Source organism: Balaenoptera ricei, chromosome 2 (genome assembly GCF_028023285.1).
Source record: "Balaenoptera ricei isolate mBalRic1 chromosome 2, mBalRic1.hap2, whole genome shotgun sequence".
NCBI classification, from domain to species: Eukaryota; Metazoa; Chordata; class Mammalia; order Artiodactyla; family Balaenopteridae; genus Balaenoptera; species Balaenoptera ricei.
The window spans coordinates 77,281,569-77,305,346 of NC_082640.1; the positions used below are offsets into that span (position 1 = coordinate 77,281,569).

Consider the following 23,778-nt stretch of genomic DNA (forward strand, 5'->3'; position numbering starts at 1 on the left):
GTCATACAGAGTGAAGTAAGTCAGAAAGAGAAAAACATATCGTATATTAACGCATATATGTGGAACCTATAAAAATGGTACAGATGAACCGGTTTGCAAGGCAGAAATAGAGACACAGATGTAGAGAACAAACGTATGGACACCAAGGGGGGAATGTGGGGGTGGGGTGGGGTGGTGGTGGTGTGATGAATTGGGAGATTGGGATTGACATATATACACTAATATGTATAAAATAGATAACTAATAAGAACCTGCTGTATAAAAAAATAAATAAAATTCAAAAATTCAAAAAAAAAAAAAGCCACTGATAGAGACCAATGAATATATCTGTAAGTAAAAATTAACTATATTAATATAACAAAAATTGTATCTATTACCTGCTCATAGTTTAAACGTTGAATTTCTGAAATTTCTTTTGGCTTTGTATCAAGCATGTAATCTCCTGTAAAAAGAAATTGTAAAGTTGCCTTTTAAAAATATTACTTTTTTTCTAATTACAAAGGTAATATGTTTTAATTATAAATTGTAGCAATAGGTAACATAAAATATTGATCCCCCCCCCATTCAGAGAATGTCAGTGTTAACTGTTAGCTAAGGTCTCACATATTTTTTTCAGTGTACATCCTATGTTTTGAACTTTCTTTTTCTTTCTCCTTACATTTAAGCATCTTTACATGTCACTACAATAAAGCTCTAAAAGGTTTTTACCAAGTTTCACTGCTATCAGCAAGATAACTATTACCCCAAATACCTTTCCAAGAATGGGTGTCATCAGTCTTCTAAATGTTTGTCATTCTTAGAAGTAAGCAAAAATTTTTTTTGCATTTAAAAAATTGGTATCTTAGTGGTTACCAGTGAGGAGAGGGGAGAGAGAGAGGCAAGAAAGGGGTATGGAATTGAGATACAAACTACTATGTATAAAATATATAAGCAACAAGAATATATTGTATAGCACAGGGAATTATAGCCATTATCTTGTAATAGCTTTTAATAGAGTGTAATCTGTAAAAATACTGAATCACTATGCTGTACACCTGAAACTAATATAATACTGTAAAGCAACTATACTTCCCCCAAATTGATATATTTTTATACATGTATTTTCATTTGGTATCACCTTTTTAATATATAAATGACTTTTTAAAAAATAAATTTATTTACTTATTTATTTTTGGCTGCATTGGGTCTTCGTTGCTGCACGCGGGCTTTCTCTAGTTGCGGCGAGTGGGGGCTACTCTTCATTGCAGTGCGCGGCCTTCTTATTGCGGTGGCTGCTCTTGTTGCAGAGCACAGGCTCTAGGCGTGCAGGCTTCAGTAGTTGTGGCATACGGGCTCAGCAGTTGTGACTTGCGGTCTCTAGAGTGCAGGCTCAGTAGTTGCGGCACGTGGGCTTAGTTGCTCTGCGGCATGTGGGATCTTCCCAGCCCAGGGCTTGAACCTGTGTTCCCTGCATTGGCAGGCAGATTCTTAACCACTGTGCTACCAGGGAAGCCCCTATAAATGACTTTTAGTATAAGTGATACCTTTTAAATATATGTAGCATCATTTTAATATATGCAGTAACTTTTTATCCATGTTTTGCCTTTTTAACTATGTATTAATTATATATACTTTTCTTTGAATTGCCTGCCTATACAAGTATCATTTTTTTTTTTTTTTACTGAACCAGAAAAGCTCTTTTTCAGTTAGAGGAATTAGAACATTTCCTGTTATACATGGTAAATTTTTTTTTTCCCATAATGGCTTCTGACTTTATGGTGATGTTTTCTGCCTACTTTTCACCATACAGAAACATTTAATTTCAGTATAGTCAAATTCTTCTATTATAGCTTCTGGGTTTGATGGGTTTGATGTCATGTTAGAAAGATTTTCACCTCTTCAGAGTATACAAACATTCACATATACTTTCTTCATGTAATTTTATGTGTCTTTTTTTACGTTTAAATCTTTAATTTATCTGGAATTAATTTTGATATAAACAGTGATACATGGAACTAACTTCTCAGCCAGCCTCCCAAATCACTAAGTTGATAAACTGTTTTATTAACTTTTATTTTCAAATTCAAAATAAACTTCTGAAGACTGCATCAAGTATTCTTTTAGGGACTTCCCTGGTGGCACAGTGGTTAATAATCCGCCTGCTAGTGCAGGGGACGTGGGTTCGAGCCCTGGTCCGGGAAGATCCCAACTAAGCTCATGCGCCACAACTACTGAGCCTGCGCTCTGGAGCCTGTGAGCCACAACTACTAAGCCGACGAGCCACAACTACTGAAGCCCATGCGCTTAGAGCCTGTGCTCTGCAACAAGAGAAGCCACCACAAATGAGAAGCCCATGCACCGCAACAAAGATTAGCCCCTGCTTGCTACAACTAGAGAAAGCTGCGCACAGCAACGAAGACCCAATGCAGCCAAAGATAAATAAATAAATAAATAAGTTTTAAAAAAGTGTTCTTTTAATCTCTCCAACTCTGATAATAAAGGAATTCCTATGAACATCAATATATTATTATTTTTGCTTTTATTTAGAACTTTAAGATGGCAACATCTAACTAATAACAATTTTATTCCACCATAGGTACAGGAACTCTAAATCACTAAATTAATTCATTCACAGAAATATATAAGCAAGGGTATTTAACAAATATTTTTGAATCCTTACTATACATGGCACATTGTATATTTACATGTTGAGATTTTAATATAGCATTTAACTGAAAACTACGCTTTGAGTAAATTTTATACATTATTTATTCAAATAATTGAGAACATATTTGCTATACTTGTATCCTATATCTCATTTAAGTTCTGTATTTATCCTGATAAAAGACTGTAGTGTATGCTTTCCTACAACTTTAATAGGGTCAGGATGCAGAACATTACATAATTCAATACTAAATGACCCTAGATATGCTATCATAGATTAAAGCTTAGGTGCTAAGAATAGAATAATTATTGGGAAAGACTCAGATAAGCAACTCCTCTTTTCCTGAGGTCAGAAAAGATCTTTAGACAAGAGAAGAATGGCCTGACTAAGGGAGGCAGCCTCTCTGATGGACCTCAGTGAGCCCTATAGCCTGGTATTCATACCTTTGTATAATCACCTTCCCTTGAGTGTGGACTGGATTCACTTCTAGTGAATCAAATACAACAGAATTAATGAAATGTCACTTACAAAATTATAAAAGAAAATATTGTGTCGTTTGTCATGGTGCTTTCTCATTTGTTCACTCTGAGGAATGCCACCTGCCATTTTGTGAGCTGCCTTTTGGAGATGCCCACGGCAAGGAACTGAAGGAAGCCTCTAGAGAGAGAGCCACAGAGAGCCACAGTCAATGAGGAACTGAGAACCTCGGTCCAACAACCTGTGAGGAACTGAATCCTGCCAACAACCAAGTGAGTAAGCTCGGAAGCAGATCCTCCTCAGTTGGGCCTGGAGATAAGACTGCAGCCCCAACTGACACACTGACTGCAACCTCATGAGAGACCTTAAGCCAGAGTCACTTAGCCACACCGAGATTCCTGACCTACAGATACTGTGTGATAATAAACGTTCATTGTTCTAAGTGACTAAATTTTGGGGTGATATGAAACAATAGACATCTGTATTTTTAGGAAAGTTTGTAATAGAGAATTAGATATTTTTAAAAGACTGATTTTGAGTTTTTAAGGGAGCATCTTTCAGTTTTAGATATCCAAATAAATCATCTCTTAAGAATTCTGTCTAGCTTATCTAACCTTTATAACAAAATTGGTCAACAATACTACTTCAATCAAAAATATTTATTGAGGGACTTCCCTGGTGGTGCAGTGGTTAAGAATCTGCCTTCCAATGCAGGGGATGCAGGTTCGATCCCTGGTCGGGGAACTAACTAAGGTCCCACATGCCGTGGGGCAACTAAAACCACACGCCACGACTACTGAGCCCGCACACTCTAGAGCCCGTGCGCCACAACTAGAGAGCACTCATGCTGCAACTACTGAGCCCATGGGCTCTGGAGCCCGCGTGCCACAACTAGAGAGCTCACACGCTGCAACTACTGAGCCTGCGTGCCCTGGAGCCCGCACGCTGCAGTGAAGAGCCTGTGTGCTGCAAAGAAAGATCCCACCTGCTGCAACGAAGATCCTGCATGCCGCAACTAAGACCTGACACAGCCAAATAAATAAATAAATAAAACATTTTTAAAAAAACAGTATTTATTGAAAGTCTATTCCGTGTTTAGCAACAGGTTAATGTGTTTGGAAATGAGTGTTTCCCTTAAAAAACTAATAATTTGGTTGGGCAAAGAACATACAGGAAACAGAATAAAATAACAATAAGGTATAATAGAGTGTAAAATGTAATAAATGCCTTAAGTACCAAGTGATTTTGAAAAGAAATATTGATAAAGCCTGTAGCACTTAGAAATATCCTTTGTAGGGGGTAGTATCTAAAGCGGATTCAGAAAAATCGGCAGAACTTGCCAAGGCAGTGAGGGGAAAAAGCATTCTTTGAGGGAGAAAGAATGATGGGAAAAGCAAATATAAGAAACATCATGCTATATTGGCAGTTTATAAGGAGGTTTATACATAAGATTTATGTTGCAGAGTGGTGGGAAATATGGCTGGATGGGTAACCTTGATCAGATTATAGAAAATCATAAATAATACATCAGTAAGTTTGGCTGCTTGTGAAAGATCGTAAGGGAATCTTTCTGTTTTTAAGTAGACAAGTGAAGGATGAAATTGGTGCTTTAAGAAGATAACACTGATATGTAGGCTAATTTGGAGAGTAGAGGAAACAAAAGAGCTTGCAATAAATCACATTCCGAAGTACCAGTATACAGAGAGAGGAAAGAATTTCAAAGAAAGAATCCATAAGACTTTGCTATTAATGGGATATTTCAGACAAACAGAAATTAAGAAACAAAAACCTGACAGCTACATTAGGCCAAAAAAGGAAGAGGGTTTCGCAGTAGGTAGTAGGTAACTTATCCCAGGTGAGCATTTGGAAAAGAGGAGACACAGTCAACTGTGGGCAAAATTAAAATGCTTCAACATTGACCTCCTTTTATAGTATTTATGTTCAAAAGATAAAATAAATTATCTTTTAAAAAGTCAGACAGCACCATCATCCCAACAACTATTTTCCTTACTATAATACGATGCTAGTCTCACCATCATACAAACTGTCTTGGATGGTTAAAATCATAGTGTATATTCTAGTTTGTGTTGTGCTTTTTTACCTCATCTTCCTAACCATTTTCTGCCTTCCACCTACACTTCTTCCCCACTTTATTAGACCTCCTAGCACTTACTAGGAGCTTTCATGTTGCTTTCTTGAGGCCAAAGCCCTCCAACAAGCCATGTCCATGTTTGGCCCTGCTCTAATACTCCAGTAATAGAAATTTCCAAATTAAAATTCCCTCCTCCTCTAACCTTTGACAATCAAAATTCCCATTCCCTGTAGTTCCTCAGCTAGGTACTAGGAAAACCTTTAATGGTTTCTTTACAATCTTTCTGCTAGTGTTTGCTTATTAATGAAAAAGTATCCCTGGTTCCCCCAGAGAACTGGAGTAATCTCAAGAGAACAAAATCCAAATAGCTTAGAAAATTAAACAATTTGTTTTGGCAGGATTGGCTTTAAATAAAGTTTACTTTTGGCGAGGCAGAGTTTTCAGAATCTCTCTTCTCACATTATTCTTACTCACTTCTCTCCCACCTTCCATTAGGATCATAGTACTTTCATGCTGTCCCTGTAGATGAGTCTCCTCACCCAGGACTTCCAAACCTCTTTAGCTACCCTAAATCTAAATATTACTTCATCAATTTTTCTTTTTCCCTATAATTTAAAAAATTCTCTACCCTATGTCCTGCTTCCTCAGGGATTTTTAAAATCTAACAGATAAATTTAAGATACCAAGATGCACTAATTATTTTCTTTCCAAGAAAAATACCATGTTAACATTTTCTTAGTACATTTATGCAGCCACATTGACTGTATTGTTGACACCTCCAAATAACTTGTCCACAGTACATGATCAGCAAATATTTGCTGGATAAGAAAAAGGAAAAATAAAAGGAAGAGACAAGTAGTAGGAATTTAAAATACTCTATCAAAAACACTTGAGTGGTGGAAAGGGAGAAGGGATATACTTTTGAGAATACTAGCCTTTCAGCATTTAAAAAATCATATTAGAAGGTGTCTAGATGGAGAGAACACATTATTTAATCTTTCTGAGCTTTGGTTACCTCATCTGTAAAATGAAGAGGTATTATAATTTATGATGCTTTTATTTCCACTCCAATCTTACCCTTTTATACTATTAGTACCTCCATTCATATGCCCTCTGTCTCTGCTCATGGGTCTCTGCCATTACAACTGCATTCTTTAGCTACGGGAACTAACAGCAAAAGAGCTCATTTTGTCTCAGAAGGTAGAATAGAAAAAGGCAAGTAGAGTGATGGTAATAACTAGCAGGCAAGAGGTTAGGTAAATGGCATCAGTCTATGATAGCACAGACAGCAGAGCCAGGATGACATAAGAAGCTGTGGAGTGGCAGCACAGTTTAAAGTTAGCACTGTCCAACAGAAATATAATGCAAGCCACAAATGCAAGCCCATATGTAACTTTAAATTTTTAGTAGCCACATTAAAAAAAGTAAAAAGAAAGAAGTAAAATTAATTTTAATAATATATTTTATTTAGCCCAGTATATTAAACGTCACCCCTGCTGAAACTTACCCCCCCCCCCACCCCGTGGAAAAATTGTCTTCTACAAAACCAGTCCCTGGTGCCAAAAAGTTTGGGGACCGCTGCTCTAACCCATGCATTTCAGCAGGGGTGATGTTACCCCCAAGGGGGCAAAAACTGATTCTTGGAGGGTAGGGACAAAAGTATCTTAGATATTATAATGTTCTGTGGCCTTCAAAGGGCCACAGAACATGAAGAGACATACAGTATATCTGTGGTATTAAAATTTCCTGGAGTGAGTGATTAGGACAAAGATATCTACAAAGGCTCCTTAGGGGGGCAATACTGAAAAAAGGTGGAGAAACACTGCTCTACCCAATCTGTGCATGCTGGGAAACTTTAGGAGATGATCCTGGACCCACGTCTCTTCTCTATACTTTCTCTCTTAATGATCTCATCAATTTCCACAGATTTAAATACCATTTTTATACTAATGACTCCTAAATTCCTATCTTGAATTTCAGTGTCCTCTGGAACTCATGGTCTCTCAAATCTTCTAAGTATTTTCTTTTCTTAATGTTTCCTTCATCTTCTGCCTAAATGAAATTTGGCTCTGCCTTGATGACACTGCAGCCCTCTCAAGTGATGTCTTTTCTCTCTCATGCTTCTTTACCGGTGAGCCTGGAGGTGGATCTACTTGCTCCTATGGTCATTCTTTCTCTCCCTCCTCCCTAAGACTCCTGAGTTTTAAAACTCATGCTATCATATAATACTACCCATTATCCACCCACCTGGTTATAGTTCTCTACCAACTTTCAGGTCAATCTGCCTCATTCCTAGCTCACTACCTCTCTATAACAAAAATCCTGCCATAATTTTTGATAATTTCGATACTCATAGAGATGACCCATCTAATACCCTGGACTTTCTGTTTCTTGACCTCTTTTCCAACAAAAATCTTATATTCCACCTTATCTCAGAAACTCATTCCCTATGATCATATGACTTTGTTATCACCAGGCTCCAAAAATTCTTCAGCTGTATCAGGGCCTACAAGCCACTAAATCCCATCACATTTTTCTTCAACATATTTATATCCTCATTTCCTCTTTATGCAACTTAAATATTATAGCTCATCATTATAACCACTCTCTACACATACCTTCAATTTCCTAGTCTCTTTCTTCAACATACTCACTTGGCAAAAACCCAGCTCTGGTTAAATCCTGCTCCTCCACTATTCAGGCCTATACTCATGCAGCTGAGTGTGACTGAAGAAATCATACCGCCAATGTTGGCTGGTCTCACTAACCCCAGTGGTAATGCCCAGGAATCATACTTCATCTCCCCATTCACCTCCAACTTGTCTAGGCAACTATTTTATACCTTCCTTCTCATCTTCAACAACTCCTCCTTCATCTTCACTCTCAGCTGATGACCTGGTTTCCCGTTTCACTGAGAAAATAGAAGCACTCAAAAGACCTTCTATAAGTTACCACACCCACATCTGTCCACCTACCTGCATCTATTTTTAATACATTCTATCTTCCCTCCTATTGCTAAGGATAAAGTATCTGTACTGCTTAAGACTAATACTTCTATTTGTCTAAAATACTCTTTTCAATTCCTTTCCTTCAATTTTCTCTTTTTAAAAACAGCTTTATAGAAATGTAATTCACATACCATATAATTAACCCATTTAAAGTGTAGAGTTCAATGTTTTTAAAGTATATTAATAGGATTGTGAAATTATCATCATGATCTAATTTTAGAACATTTTGGTCTCCCCTTAAAGAAACTCTATACCCATTAGCAGTCAATCTCTATTTCCCCCTTATATTCCCTAGTCTTAAGCAACCCCTAATCTACTTTCTGTCTCTAAATTTGCCTATTCTGGACATTTGATATAAATGGAATCATATAATAAGTGGTATTTTGTGACTTGGCTTCTTTGACTTAGCATAATGTCTTTAAGTTTATCCATATTACAGCATGTATCAATACATTCCTTTTTATGGCTGAATAATGTTTCACTATACGGATATACCACAGTTTGTTTATCCAGTCATCAGTTGATGGCTATCTGGGTTGTTTCCACTTTTAGGCTATTATTAATAATGCTGCTATGAACATTCCTGTACAAGTTTTTGTGTGAACATGTGTTTTTACTTCTCTTGGGTAAAGTTGTAGGACCATAGGTAATTCTATATTTAGCTTTCTAAGGAACTGACAAACTGTTTTCCACAGTAGCTTCATTATGTTACATTCCTACTGGCTATGTACACTGTAAGGGCTTCTAATTTTCCCCTGTGCCCACTCCAGTCAGGTTTTTATCCTGTGGACTCGTTGAAGTTACCAATTACCTCCTTATGGCTCAATCAATGGTCAATTTTCAGCCTTCATCCTGCATGGCCTATTAGCAGCATTTGATTCAACTAATCTCTAACTCTTCATTGAAACTCTTCATTTAGATTCTAGGAAATCAGTCTTCGGTTTTTCCTCTACATAGTTGAGCTTCTACCCATTCTTCCTCTTCCTCAGCTTCTAATCACTGGCACATCCAGGATTCAGTCCACTGATCTCTTCCCTTCTCTATCTACATTCATATTATTTGTGACTCAGTCTAACTGTCATTTATATATGTTGTCTGTTCCCAAATGTGTATTTACAGGCTAGATCTGTGCTGTCCAATACAATAACTAGTAGTGACATGTGGCTGTATAAATTTAAATTTAATTAATTAATAAAATTTAATTTAATTTAATTTAAATTTAATTTAATATTCAGTTCCTCAGTCACATTAGCTATATTTTAAGATATCAAGAGCCCCATGTGCCTAGTGGCTATGAAACTGGACAGCACAGATACAGAACATTTCCATCGACACAGAAAGTTTTACTGTACAGCACTGAGACCTCTCCTCTAGACTCTACATTTATATATCCCACTGCCTCCCTGATATCTCCACTTGAATGCCAATAAACATCCCAAAACCAAAATCCTGATATTCCTCCCTAAACATGTTCCTTCCATTTTTTCCTGTTTCAGTTGATGGTAACTCTGTCCTTCCAGTTGTTCAAACCAAAAATCATAGGGTAACCCTTGACTTCACTTTCACTCCACATTCAACTCATCGGCAAATTCTGTCAGCTCTATATTCAGAATCTGACCATATTTTATAATCTCCACTTCTACTACCCTGCTTGAAGCCACCACCATCTTTTGCCAGTTTTAACAGCTTGCTAACCAATCTCCCTGCTTCTGTCTTTACACCACTAAGTTCTATTTTCAACATAACAGCCAGAGAATTCTTGTTAAACTCAAAGTCAGATCATCAGTCCTCTGTTCAAAATCCTTTAATGGCTTCCCAATCACCCACAGCAAGAGTCAAAGTTGCTATAATAGCCTAGGGTACTGTATGATATGATCCCATTACCTCTAATCTCATCTCCTAATACTTCCCCTTTGCACAGTCCTTGGCAGTCATACTGGCTGTTCATCAAAAGCACTAAGCATATTTCAGCCTTTTCCATGAAATATAATTTAGAAATCACAAAGTTTAAGAATCACCAAGCTAGAGTAAAAGAGGTTTAAATAGAAATTCTATTTCCAAACATCTAGATATTCAAAGTAATCTACACTTAACTATGAGTTTCCCTAGCCAGTGAACGGGATTAAATGACATTAATTACATAAAGAAAAAGGTCTTCCAAAAGCTCTAATCTCAATTACTTCACTAAACCTACCCCTCACAAAAAAAAAAAATCAGTTAGCTAGTTGTCTAGAATGGCATAAATAAACTAATCAGCTAATAAGATTTTTTAAAATAAAAATTTAATTAGTAAACAACCGTAAGAATATGGATTAAGATTTCTGATTTGGTAGTAGTATAAATAGTATAAATATATAAATTCCTATTTGCTAAATTGTAAAAGACCACAGGGTGACATACAACAACCTGCTCTGTAAACAAGTTCTACTCAATGCAACTGGTCTGCAAACTGTGTATTATGGTCTGTTTTGAAATAAGAATCTTGCATAAGAATGCAATTCAATACACTGCTTCCTTCATCAAGAAAAATTGGCTATCAAAAAATTTCAGATGGACTAATAAAACGTTGTACACTCTAGTATAAGCCTCTATTTCACTGCAGACTGGTAAGTAACATTTTATAGACTGGCAGAGGTCCATGAATCATATTTTGGGTAGCACTGCTCTAAATCACCTCCTGGGTTTTAATTCAAGTCTACTCAATATTTTAAAACACTCCCTACATTCAATGTTAGAGTTTTTGTGCCATTTCCCATTCTGTAGTTTATAGGAATTGATATGTACCTTGTTGTTTTCTAGATGTCACTAGTCTATTTATATTAAAGAATTTTAATGCTGGTCAGAAAGAAGGCATCCAAGAACAGAAACATACTGATAAAAATTTTTAATTAAGAGATTAAAAATTATAACTTAAAAATAGCCTCAAAAAGGTGAAATTTGGTAATATATTAGCTTTGAAAACTTTGGTTTATTTTGAAAGAGATATAAAAATCATTCACTTTTCAACACTAACCTAAATATTCCATCAGCTGTTCAGCAGTTATGATTTCCATCATCGGTGGAAGTTTCACCTGAAAAACAAAGTATTTTTTCTATAAAATCAAATGTTTTAGATAATTAAAGTGTTTCTTCAGTCAGAAACACAAGTATGTATGTGTATTATATGTATCCACTATAGGTATACAACACTCACATTTAAAAATCTTTGTAGCTAATCTTAATACAACAAAGCCAATCTTATCACCATAAAATTTACAGGGTGATACAAGATCTCAGAGAGTCAATGAGAAATCTATTTTCAAAGCCAAGTGCTATGCTTTTTGTCACCCATCCTGATTGTCATTATGCACCTGCAACAGTGTCCTGCATTATAGAAAATACAGTTTAAGGGCAGGAAGAGGCACCGAACATGTTTTGACAGGTCACCCATGCAGCAGTTTTACTGAAGACAGGCTTAACACAGGTCAATATTCCATTACTTCAGTCTACCTGGGCCATTTTATTTTGTTGAGTAGCTAAAATGAATACAGTATAAAGGATGGTCATAAACTGAAGGATTCATACTATATGAGTCAACCTGTAAAATTTAAAAACAGGCAAAATTAAACTTTACTGTTTAGAGCTGTACATGTATAAAGAAAAGAGAATGGATACTATAAAAATGAGGACTGTGGTTAACCCTAGGGATAAAAGGAGTTATAGTTGTAACAGGACATATAAGAGGCCTCTGGGGTGCTGGCAATGCTCTATATCTTGACTTGCATGGTAGTTCCACTGTTTGCTTTATGATAACTTGTTAAACTGGACATCTCTGTTTTATGTACTTTTCTGTATGCGCTATATGTCACAATAAAAAGGTTAAAAGTAGATATATACGTTATAGTCATATTTAAGCTTCAAAAGTTAAGTCAGCTGCAACACAGTCTAAATGAATTTTTCAAATGAATTATCAGATGAATTACACAGATATTACAGCCAATGACTGTAAATATTTTAGCTGACTTATTGAAAAGCATACTCCTTGGTATATTCATGGAAGAAAAATAAGTACTGTAGGATGCAAACTCAAACAAAATAATTAACATAGCAATGACAGAATAGCAGCATAATTAAAAATTCCTCAGGAATTACTATTTCAGGATCATTTAAATCAGCAATTTCTCCAACAACGTGTTGAAGAAGGTGCTCTGGATCTTTATGTTACCAAATGTAGTAACAGTATGTCACAATTTTTTGTTTATTTTAATCAATGAATAAAGTAAGTGCTAAAAAAGATCCCTGTAAAACAGAACAGTTTTAGACCCTCTGAAAGCATACATGACAGTTGGTACTTATGAGTTAGTCATCCAGTGGCTTTATCACTCAGTGAAAACCAAGAGTTGCCATGGAGGTTTTGATCATTACTTGTTTCTAAATTATTCTTATTTTCTAGGACATTTTTTAAAATTGTAATAGACTTTTTTTTTTTCGGTCTGCGCCGCATGGCATGCGGGATCGCAGTTCCCCGACCAGGGATCGAATCCACGCCCCCTGCAGTGGAAGCGCAGAGTCTTAACAACTGGACCACCAGGGAAGTCCCAGAAATTGTAATAGACTTTTTTTTTGGAGCAGTTTTAGGTTTACAGAAAAATTCAGCAGAAAGTACAGAGAGTTCCCATAAAGAGTACATTTTTCAAATTGAAACTCATTGGCAAATTATAGTCCCCTGCTTGTTTTTCTAAATAAAGTTTTATTGGGTGTCACTCTCATTTGTTTACGTACTGTCTTTGGCTGCTTTTGCACTATAATAACAGAGTTGAATCTTTGCAACAGAGACTATACGGCTCACAAAGCCTAAAATATTTACTATCTGGTCCTTTACAGGAAAAGTATGTTGATCCCTGCTTTAGATGATTTTAACTGCTTTTAGATAATATTTTATCAAGGTGTTTCAATACCACTTGGAAGGTCTGATATTTAAACCAGTAGTTTATATACACTGTGAATATTTACATTCTGAATAACTGTCAGACCACTCTGAAAGTCTGATTTTCACCTAACGATGCTTCTTAAATGAGACCTATATATTCTTTTACTCCAGACAAATTCAGTGCAGAAATATATTCACCAGAAAATCCCATAAACAAATAGCTTATCCTCTTTTGGTCAATGTAGTAATCCCACTATAAAACTGTCAATAAGAAACCAAGGCACTAACAAGTATATGTATTTGGGAAATACATTCTACAACCCTAGATTTCTACAAATAGATGATTTCAGGGTTTAGTCTTGAAATTTCCAAATGATAACAACTGCCTATCATGTCTTGCTTCAAACATTTGAAGTAGGAAATGACAACCTTTATAGAGATTTTAGAAGTGGGACAACAAATACGCAAATATTTTAACTATTCCCAAGCATTCTGAGTGGTATATTCATTTCCCGAATCTTAGCCAACAAAATATTCTGGATGTTCACTAAAGCTAGGGACAAAAGAGTATAATAGTGAAGAAATGCCTGCCTCCCTCCCACTAATACTTTGGAGCCATCAACAGATCTTAATTTTTTTTAACCACAGAATGATCTTCCTGAATGCTTGCTTCTCTTTTTGCTTCCCTCTACCACCATCACCACAAAAGCAAATGCTGAAGATTTTGTTAATGATCCTAAGACTTTCTTTCCTTTGTCTCTTTAGAGTCTATTAAAGAAAAAACAGGTTATGGGAAAGCTAGCTAAGGATACAGAATTTAAAATTGTGGCATTCTGTCTGAATCTCTAAATTTTAAATCTTATGATGAAAAACAGACAAACAAATGAAGTATGACCTAGATTCTCAGATGGTCTTCTTTTAGTAATAATCTATAACATACCATTTACAAGTAAATTAATGTATTCAAGGACACCTAGAAGGTACTCTAAGTAGTTTAAATATTCTTCCTAAAATTTGAGCAAAACCTCTCAGTACATATTAACACACAGTTTCAAATTAATAGAGTCCAAATAAAATGAAGCTTTTATTATCTAGGAAAATAAATTATGTCATATCCTATAAACATTTTATTATTCTAACTAGATTTCTATTAAAATTAATATTTAAATAAAATATTTAATATTAAACATTTAAATTAACAAAAGAATATTTAAATTAACAAAAGGAAATAGCTACTACAACTCCAAATATTCAACTATAGGATAAAACATCATTAATTCAGCCCAATTATTCTGTAATTCTTAGTCATTCGAAGAGTGAAGTGTACTTGAGAACAGACTCAAGAGAGACCAAAAATAAAAATAACAAAACCTGCTTAAAGTGTTAATATCCTGAACAGAAATGTAAAACATCTCAAAAGTGATATGCCAAGATTTTGATACCTATAATTTTGATGTAGGGGAGAGGGGGGAGAGAAATGCAGGGGACCCAGTAATAACAAAGAAATAAGGAACAGTTTATATAGCTAATGGTAAGTATGAAAATGACCAGCCAAAGAACATTGTTAAATGTTTAATTACAATACCAATTAATAAGTACTCAAGAAATACACCGTTTGGGGCTTCCCTGGTGGCGCAGTGGTTAAGAATCTGCCTGCCAATGCAGGGAACACGGGTTCGAGCCCTGGTCCGGGAAGATCCCACATGCTGCAGAGCAACTAAGCCCGTGCGCCACAACTACTGAGCCTGTGCTCTGGAGCCCACGTGTCACAACTACTGAAGCCAGCATGCCCTAGAGCCCGTGCTCTGCAACAATCAATCAATGTGATACACCACATTAACAAATTGACAAAAAATCATAGGATCATCTCAATAGATGCAAAAAAAGCTTTTGATAAAATTCAACATCGATTTATGATAAAAACTCTCAACAAAGTGGGTATAGAGGAAACATACCTCACCATAATAAAGACCATTTGTGACAGGGCCACAGCTAACATCATACTCAATGGTGAAAAGCATTTCACCATTTCCTCTCAGATCAGGAACAAGACAAGGATGCTCAACCACTTTTTTTTTTTTTTTTTTTTTGGCCACCCAGTGTGCCTTGTAGGATCTTAGTTCCCGGACCAGGGATTGAACCTGTGCCCCCTGCAGTGGAAGTGTGGATTCCTAACCCCTGGACCACCAGGGAATTCCCGTTACCACTTTTATTCAACATAGTATTGGAAGTCTTAACCACAGCAACCAGACAAGAAAAAGAAATAAAAGGAATCCAAACTGGAAAAGAAGTAAAACTGTCACTGTTTGCAGATGACATGCTATACATAGAAAATCCTAAAGACACCACCAAAAAGCTACCAGAACTCATCAATGAATTTGGTAAAACTGCAGGATACAAAATTAATATACAGACTTCTAAAAACAGCAACACTTTCTTTCAATGAAATCTTATATAAAACATTATCTGAAATATATGTATATATATGTGTGTGCGTGTGTATTTTTTTTTTGGCTGTGCCGCACAGCATGTGGGGTCTTAGTTCCCCAGCTAGGGATCAAACCCGTGCCCCCTGCAGTGCAAGCACAGAGTCTTAACCACTGGACCGCCAGGGAAGTCCTGTGAAATATATTTTAAATGAAGAACTGACAGAACTTTGTGACCGATGAAAAGTGGAGGATGATGCGAAAAGAAAAACTGAAGTTGACTCTAAGGCTCAGGGAACTCTAAAACTTAAGATCCATACATTTAATAAAAATAAGACATTTGGTAAGGGAAGGTAAGTTTGCAGAAGAAAATGATGTCTGCTTCGTAACTGTGAAGTTTAGTTTGACATTCAAACAGAAAGTTGAGTTGGAACTCAGGAGACAAAATTTTTTTTTTTAATATTTATTTAGTTAGTTAGTTAGTTGCACCAGGCGGGCTCCTTAGTTGCAGCTTGCAGGCTCCTTAGCTGCAGCATGCAGGTTTCTTAGTTGTGGCATGCATGTGGGATCTAGTTCCCTGACCAGAGATCGAACCTGGGCCTCCTGCATTGGGAGCATGGAGTCTTAACCACCGTGCCACCAGGGAAGTCTCAGGAGACAAATATTTTTAAGTTGTCCATGAATTATTTGATTCCTGTGCTGTAGTCTGTTTTTGCATTACTTATGGTAAAAAGGATCACTAAATAATACAATTTCTTGGGAATTCCCTGGTGGTCCAATGGTTAGGGCTCCACACTTCCACTGCAGGGGCTGTGGGTTCAATCCCTGGTTGGGGAACTAAGACCCTGCAAGCAGCACAGCGTGTCCACACAAAAAAAAAATTTCTTCTCAGTTCAAGTTTCACTGATTTTGAATATGCGGCAAATCATATAGTATTCGTAATTTTTTTAAGTTGAAATTGTAAAGAAATTATATTGTAAGTATTATTAATGGGAATCAAAGAGACGAAATGCAGCTTTTTTCAAAATAAGGGCTAAAAAACTTAAGGATCCTTTCAACATGCCTTTAATTCCGGCTCCAGCAAATAAACATGTATTATAAGCTATTATACATCATGCTTTATATTCTAATTTCTTATAGGTAATATTCATTTATTATTAAGAATAATTACTGTACTTAAAAATACTAAAAATCTAACTGACTTTCTACATGCCATCAGTATTTCAAATCAGGAAAATTTAATAAGAGACAACTTTCAACTTCGGCCAATTTGAAACACCCTTACCCTCAATGTTTATCAGAACTTAGACCCCATTCTCAGAGTAATATTGAGGCCTATTTAAAACTATTTAAAACCATCAGAAACTGCAGATATATTCACATGTATTAGATTTTCAAGAATGTCCTATTTTATACGCAATTCAAAGGTTTTAGAACAATGAAGAATGTTTTTCCAGTGAAATTGTCCCAGTAAAAGATGTATAATAAAGGAAGACATCTTGGGGCTTCCCTGGTGGTGCAGTGGTTAAGAATCCGCCTGCCAATGCAGAGGACATGGGTTCGAGCCCTGGTCTGGGAAGATCCCACATGCTGTGGAGCAACTAAGCCCATGCACCACAACTATTAAGCTTGCGCTCTAAAGCCAGCGAGTCACAACTACTGAAGCTTGTGCACCTAAAGCCCATGCTCTGCAACGAGAAGCCACCACAATGAAGCCCACGCACCACAACGAAGAGCTCACTGCAACTAGAGAAAGCCCGCGTGCAGCAACGAAGACCCAAGGCAGCCAAAAATAAATAAATAAATAAATAAATTTATAAAAATAAATATAAATAAATACAACTTTAAAAAAAAAGGCATCTTTAGTTCAAATTTCACTGGACTTATATTTAAGCAGCTCAGCAAGGTTACCCTGCTGAAAATCTAACCAAAGAAAAAGTGACAGTGAAACATTTATATTAATTGCTTGAAAGACAGATGAGAATAAGATAAGACAAGAGAACAGTTAAAAGGCTACTGAAGTAGTCCAGGAGAGAGATGAAAGTGGCCTGAACTAGGGTAGTGGCAGGAGAGAGAAAACTTGACTACTGAAAATATCAAAGAAAATACTTAATAAACTTTGATGGTAAAGGCAAGCTCGTTCACCACAGAACTCAAGAAAGGCTCTGAAATTGGAAGTGTCAGACAATTGAGAGGACATGGGATAAAACACAGGGGGCTAAAAACAGAAGGAATCTGTACAAAGAACAGATCCCCAGGATTTGTTCTAAGGAATCATGAAGTCTATTTCTGCTTCTCTGACTTTATCACTAGCTCTTCTTCCACCCTGGTTTGTCCCAGGCCTATTGTCCACCAGGCTTACTCTTACCTTGAATTTTAACTTTCCAACCAAATATCTGAAGTAAGAGCTCAGGTTCTGGAGTGGGTATAAACTTACCTTGGGTAAGTTATTTACACTTTATGCACCTCAATTTTCTATGTACGTAAAATAGGAACAATATCTACACAAGGATTTCATGATGTGGTTGAGAAAATTAAAAGAGAAAATGCATATAATACATGTAGAATACTTAGCATAGTATCTGGACATAAAAATAATTGAGTACTTACTGTTATTATTCAAAGCCCTAGGATTACTGATACCACCTGTGCTCAAATGCCCTTCACCTGGGACTTAACAGAGACAAGGATGGAAGGAGAATGGGAAGGTTTTCCACTGAAGGACTACTCATAGCAAAGGGAGAGGAGAAAATGAGGACATCACTAATAGGACAACCACCACGGGGAGTATTCATAATATCATCAGCCCATATCCACTTTATCTGACAAACCCAGAGATGTTACACCAATCCTAATTCTTAGGAGAGACTGGAAATGAAAGCCTCGGAAGTGTTGCTTGCACCTTTTGTGTAAACAAAACTCCACCACTGTGTGAAGTTTTTAATCTCTTCTTACAGGATCTATATTAAAAAACAAACAGGGTGGGCAGAGGCTAAAATGGAATCTTCAGCTCACCATCTGTTTTTCCATTTTTATAGATAATACACTTGGAAATCCTCAAAAGAGCTTTGTGCCTACTTTAGGAAAAGGGGAATATGAGAAAATTTGTGCAGTTGCAATATTCCTATAAGTCAGGAAGTAAAAAAAGAAAGTAAAACCTAGTCAAAAGTAAGAAGAGGTATCTGTGAAAAGGTATGAGAAAAGAAAAGTCATCAAGGAGGGAGGGAGAACTAGAGCAAAAGCTTTCTGGTAAGAAGCTCACCCTCTGCAGGTGATAATGAGACAGAGGATATGTCCGCTTGAACTTCACTGAATTTTCTGCTAATGGCCTTTTGCTCATTTTGCTCTTGGGTCACTCATTTTTTTCTTTCTAATTTATAAGGGCTCTCTGTAAATTAAGAAATTAGCCCTTAGACACATACCGTAATCTAGCAGATAATTCCCTTAGTTTATAGTGTGTGTTTTGACTTGACTTAGTTCCTGGTGAAGTTTTTTTGGGGAAGGGGTATCTTTTTGTCCTTTTTCTTTTTTTTAACCTTAAGTTTTTTGTTTTTTACTGAATCAAATGTATCAATTTTTATTTTATATTGATAGTTTCTAGGTTTAATGTCTGGAGCAACAAACCTAAGGTAAACAAACTTGCTTAAGAATCCTGCTGTTCCTCCCTTGATGTGGAGTAGGAGATCCTCTCAGCGTCTGCTAAGCAAAGAAAGAAGAGGAAAAATTTCCCACCCAAAGGACTAGGGAGGAGAGGGGATGTGCTTCCAGCATCTTAAATCAGAATAGTGCATTCAGTCTTCCATTAAAATGTTACATAATAATTAGATACATAATGATTAGATATTACAATACTATGTCTTCTATTACAATGTACAGTATAAGTTATATATATATGTGTATGTGTATATATATATATATTTTGAGTATGTGGGCCTTAGAACCTATATTTTTCCTATAAGAAAACAGAAGTGTGACAAAGCAGGGACTCCCTCTATTATTAAAGTAATACCTTCAAAAACATAAAAACATTAAGGCAGAAGTTTTTAAAAATGTTTCATAATGCAAAATTTGAATCATATGGAACAGCCGAAAAGTAACAGCATAATGAACTTCCAAGTACCCATCACTCTGCTTCAGTATTTATAACATAGGCCAATAACATCAGAAAGTAAATTTTATATTTTATGTATCTTCTGACTTGTTGATTTTTATAAACACAACTGATTAATTGGGCCACAGCCCTCAAATAAACCTATAAATGGCATTGTTTTATGATAGATAAAATGAAAGATTAAAGAAAAACTATTAAAAAAACACCAAAAACAGTCTAAAATAAAGAAGCAAAATGAAAATGTATTCTAAGACTTCAATTTGGGTCAATTTACCTGGTGTCAGCTAAAGAGAATTACAAATTTCAGCCTGAATTAAATTTAATGAACAGATTTCCTTCTTTCTTGATTTGTTGGATTATCACAGCTAAACTATTTTACAGATTAGTAATGATCACCTACTTTCCATCAGTCCTAAACCAACACTTTTAATTAAAACTTCAACATTTCCAACTCAGTACTTACCATGTTTGATAATTTTAACTGTCATCTCTCACCCAGAATCATCATGGCACTTACTTCCTTTGAATCACTCAAATCTTCCTAATGTATTCAGTTTATTGATTTTTTTTTTTTTTAGTTCCCCAACCAGGGACCAAACCCGTGCCCCCTGCAGTGGAAGCGCAGAGCCTTAACCACTGGACCGCTAGGAAATTCCTTACTGATTTTTCTCATTACTTCATTCTCCCCCAAAAAAGATGATCAACTGTTTTACTTTCAATTCTTAATTCCATTGACACTCCATGAATCAACCCTTGAAAAGCCCAATACTTGATAATCCTAACCAGTCATTCTTCCTGCTCCTATTTCCAGGGATGAGAGAACTATTTGGGGGGCGAGGGGGGAAGCAAAATTGACATACTAGAATTTTTAAAAGAATACCCCAATTTATCCATGGCCACTGACTACTTTCTGCTTATGCCTCAAATTCCTAGGCATAATCTTCAATGAGATGAGAACTTCTTTAATATACAACATAATTTTCTCACAAAATTCACCCTTCGATGCTTTACAACTTCTCTCCTTAATTACTGGCAAGTTCAATAGCTATTACTGATGAGATCATCTGTTATTCTGCCAAAATGCAGAATGAGGCCTCAATTTTCATGTCTCTCTATCTTAACATGACCTTGTCTTTGTATCTTCCTTCCATTACTTCAGAAAAAAAGATTGTTGTTGTTTTCCTCTGAAGAGAATTTTACCACCTATTCTGAGGATTCCACGTTATCCTGACTTTTTAGCGACCTTGTTCTCATATCTGTCCTTTTTGGCAAAATCTTTCCTACTCCACCAGTTCCTTGATGCTGCTGCATTTGACAATGATAACTGACCTTTTTTTTTTTTTTTTTTTTTAATTAGAGTTTCTCTCCCACACTACTATCATGACTTTGTCCTCTCTCTAGTTCTCATTTACATCTCAAATTGTGCCTATACTGATTTCTTTTACACTCTCTCATCTTTACGGCTTAGCATTCCCTTCTCCCCAACAACTTTATTCCTCTGTTTTCCTCTTTATTCCTCTGTTTTCTCTATGTCTACTGGAGAACTGGACGGAAGAGGGAGGGAGAAAATAGAGGGAGGATGTTTATACTGGCAATTTGTAGTTCCTCACATATACTGGGATGGCAAATAGTTGAGAACTATTCACCACTCTCTTTGGAGAATTCATTTATTCTCACAGATACCATACTTATATCTATGCAATAATTCTCCAGTTCAATTTTCCTCATAATTTTGACGTCTTTCCTGAGGCCCATTCTATGTTTCTGGAGGCACAATGGACATTTATATTTTTATGTCCCACTAACAGACAATTCCAACCTGACACAGCCAAACTCTGACATCAACTTTCCCATCTAAAACACATTCTCTACCTTTTGAATGATCCAACCAATCTCTATTACCCAATTAGAAAAAGTATCACATCCTTCATTTCCTATATCCAGATAGCAATCAATTCATCATTTAGGCTGTGACATTATCCTCATCAGAGAGAAGGGGCAGAGAATTTCCCATCCAAAAGAGCTATCCTCATCAATTCTTCCTGCTACACTCACTACAATCTCATCTCCAGTCTAATCTCAAATGAAAAGACCCCTTTCTTTATGTCATTCCTCTATCCAGCAATTTATAGTAGCTTCCTATTATCAGCTGTATATAAAGTCTAAACATGCCTAATGATGGGTCCTCTGAAATCTGACAACTACCTTCATACCCTATTTATTATTTTTCTCTACTACAGCATTTCTCAAACTTTTTGGTCTCAAGACCCTCTTCAGTCCTAAAAATTATTAAGGATCCCAAAGAGCTCTTGTTTAAGTGGATTATATCTATCAAGATTTACCATACTAGAAATAAAAATTGAGAAAAATTTTAAACACAAGAATGCACGAGCACAGAGTCTGTTAACTGTCAGAGCAATGATGTCATCACACATCATACAGCCTGAAAAACTCTACTGACGCTGAGAGAATGAGAGTGAAAAAGGCAAAAAACAACTTAGTACTATTATGAACAGTACTGACCTCAGAAGCCCTGACTCACTTTGAGAACACTGCTCTAGCCAACCTTGCTTCTCTTAATCGATCTCCCCATCAGTCACTGATGATTACTGATGAGTAATTTTTGTGTGCATCAATAGCCTTGAGGCAGAAAAAAGGCTAAGAACCAAAGATTTATAAAACAATCTCGAAGTTCCTTAGCATGCCTGCTCATTCAGAGTCTAACCCACCTATCAATTTTATTTCCTGCTACTGCCATTTCCTTCTCCTCCTCCACTGCACTCCAAGCAAGGTTGGAGTCTCCAAATAGAACAAACCTTTTTCTGCTTCAGCATCTTTGAACACACTATTCCCTCTGCCTGGAAGGAACTTCTCTTACTCATCCATCAGACCCAGTACACAGGTTACCTCTTCTATGAAGCTTTCCCTTGACATGTTCCATTCCCAATTACACTTTTCTCTGTAATTCCACAGCATATTTAGAACTTCTACATTGCAATGTGGTTATTGTTTCTATGTCTGTCTCCCCATTACTAATGAGCTACATGAGGGCACACTTGCATCTTACTCATCTTTGTATTTCTAGTACCTCACACATAGTGGGAACCCAAATGTATGCTGTCTTTCAAAGACAAATTCAATGCTCATCTATCCCCAAATATTTGAGACCATGGTACTTGCTCTTTCCTCTGAACTTCTGCAGTACTATGTAGAAACTAGGAAGTGAGAAGAGCCTAAAGGAAACTGTTACTCCTTCTGACAGAAAGACTGGGGACTTTGGCTCATAGGATGAAATTTAACTCCCTAGTCTGACATTCAAAGGCTTTCATCAAGGGGCTCTTCACCTTTTCAATCTTATTTTCTATTATCCTGCAATATGAACTTACCACTCCTGTCATCCAAAACATACACACACACACATTATCCATTTTATTTTCATCCCTTTTATTTATACCCTTCCCTCTCCCAGGAATTCCATTTTCCTGTTATTTTAAATCCTACTTTTCCTTAAAAGCTTCCTTCAAGATCTAAAAATTCCATGAAGCTCTCTGGGACTATGCCAGACCAAAGGAAAACTTCACCTTTGGGGATGTCTAATGCATTTCAATCTGCTTCCTATAACCTAGTATTTATAGTGTATTGTCTTGCATTGTTCTTTAGTAATTTCAAGTAAGTCGATGCTGCAACTCCAAATAGCTCAACAGCTCTTTAAGAGCAGGCAGTTTTCACTCAAAACATTTGAGTGCCATTATGTACTAGATACTGGTAAGATCTAATCTTATTTCTTTTGCATTAGCCCTTGCTAGAAAGGAAGATGAAGGGACTTAATAAACACTGTTTCCTTTACTTGATTTTCTTCCTAACTAGTCACAATAATCCAGGTTATTTTTTTCTAGGGAACATTTTATCTATAGATACAATCCCCAATTTAAAAGTAAAATATGTACTCTAAGATGCATCTTCTCAGCACTCTAAAGCTGCAAGCTTAAATAAGACACTTCATTTACAGGTCCTCAATATATTGAGTCCTCGATATACTTCCTTTTGAAGGGCCCTTCCCTCTTTTGCTCCTTTAACTTGAATATATCTTTTCTTATTTTAGTTGTTATAA

At 36.2% G+C, this 23,778-nt stretch overlaps 1 protein-coding gene across 2 annotated transcripts in view; it reads right to left on the reverse strand.

Annotated features, from left to right (window-relative positions):
- The window catches only part of MINDY2 (MINDY lysine 48 deubiquitinase 2), a 74,620-nt gene that overhangs the window by 49,174 nt on the left and 1,668 nt on the right, over positions 1 to 23,778 (reverse strand). Inside the window, exons 2-3 of one of the 2 annotated variants that reach the window (XM_059913178.1) lie at positions 11,235 to 11,292; positions 378 to 442 (exon numbers count right to left, since the gene is read on the reverse strand). The exons of the other annotated variant lie outside the window; for it this stretch is intronic. Of the exons in view, the coding sequence (XP_059769161.1) occupies positions 378 to 442; positions 11,235 to 11,292 (123 nt within the window). The remainder of the gene's footprint in view (positions 1 to 377; positions 443 to 11,234; positions 11,293 to 23,778) is intronic. 2 annotated transcript variants of the gene reach the window in all.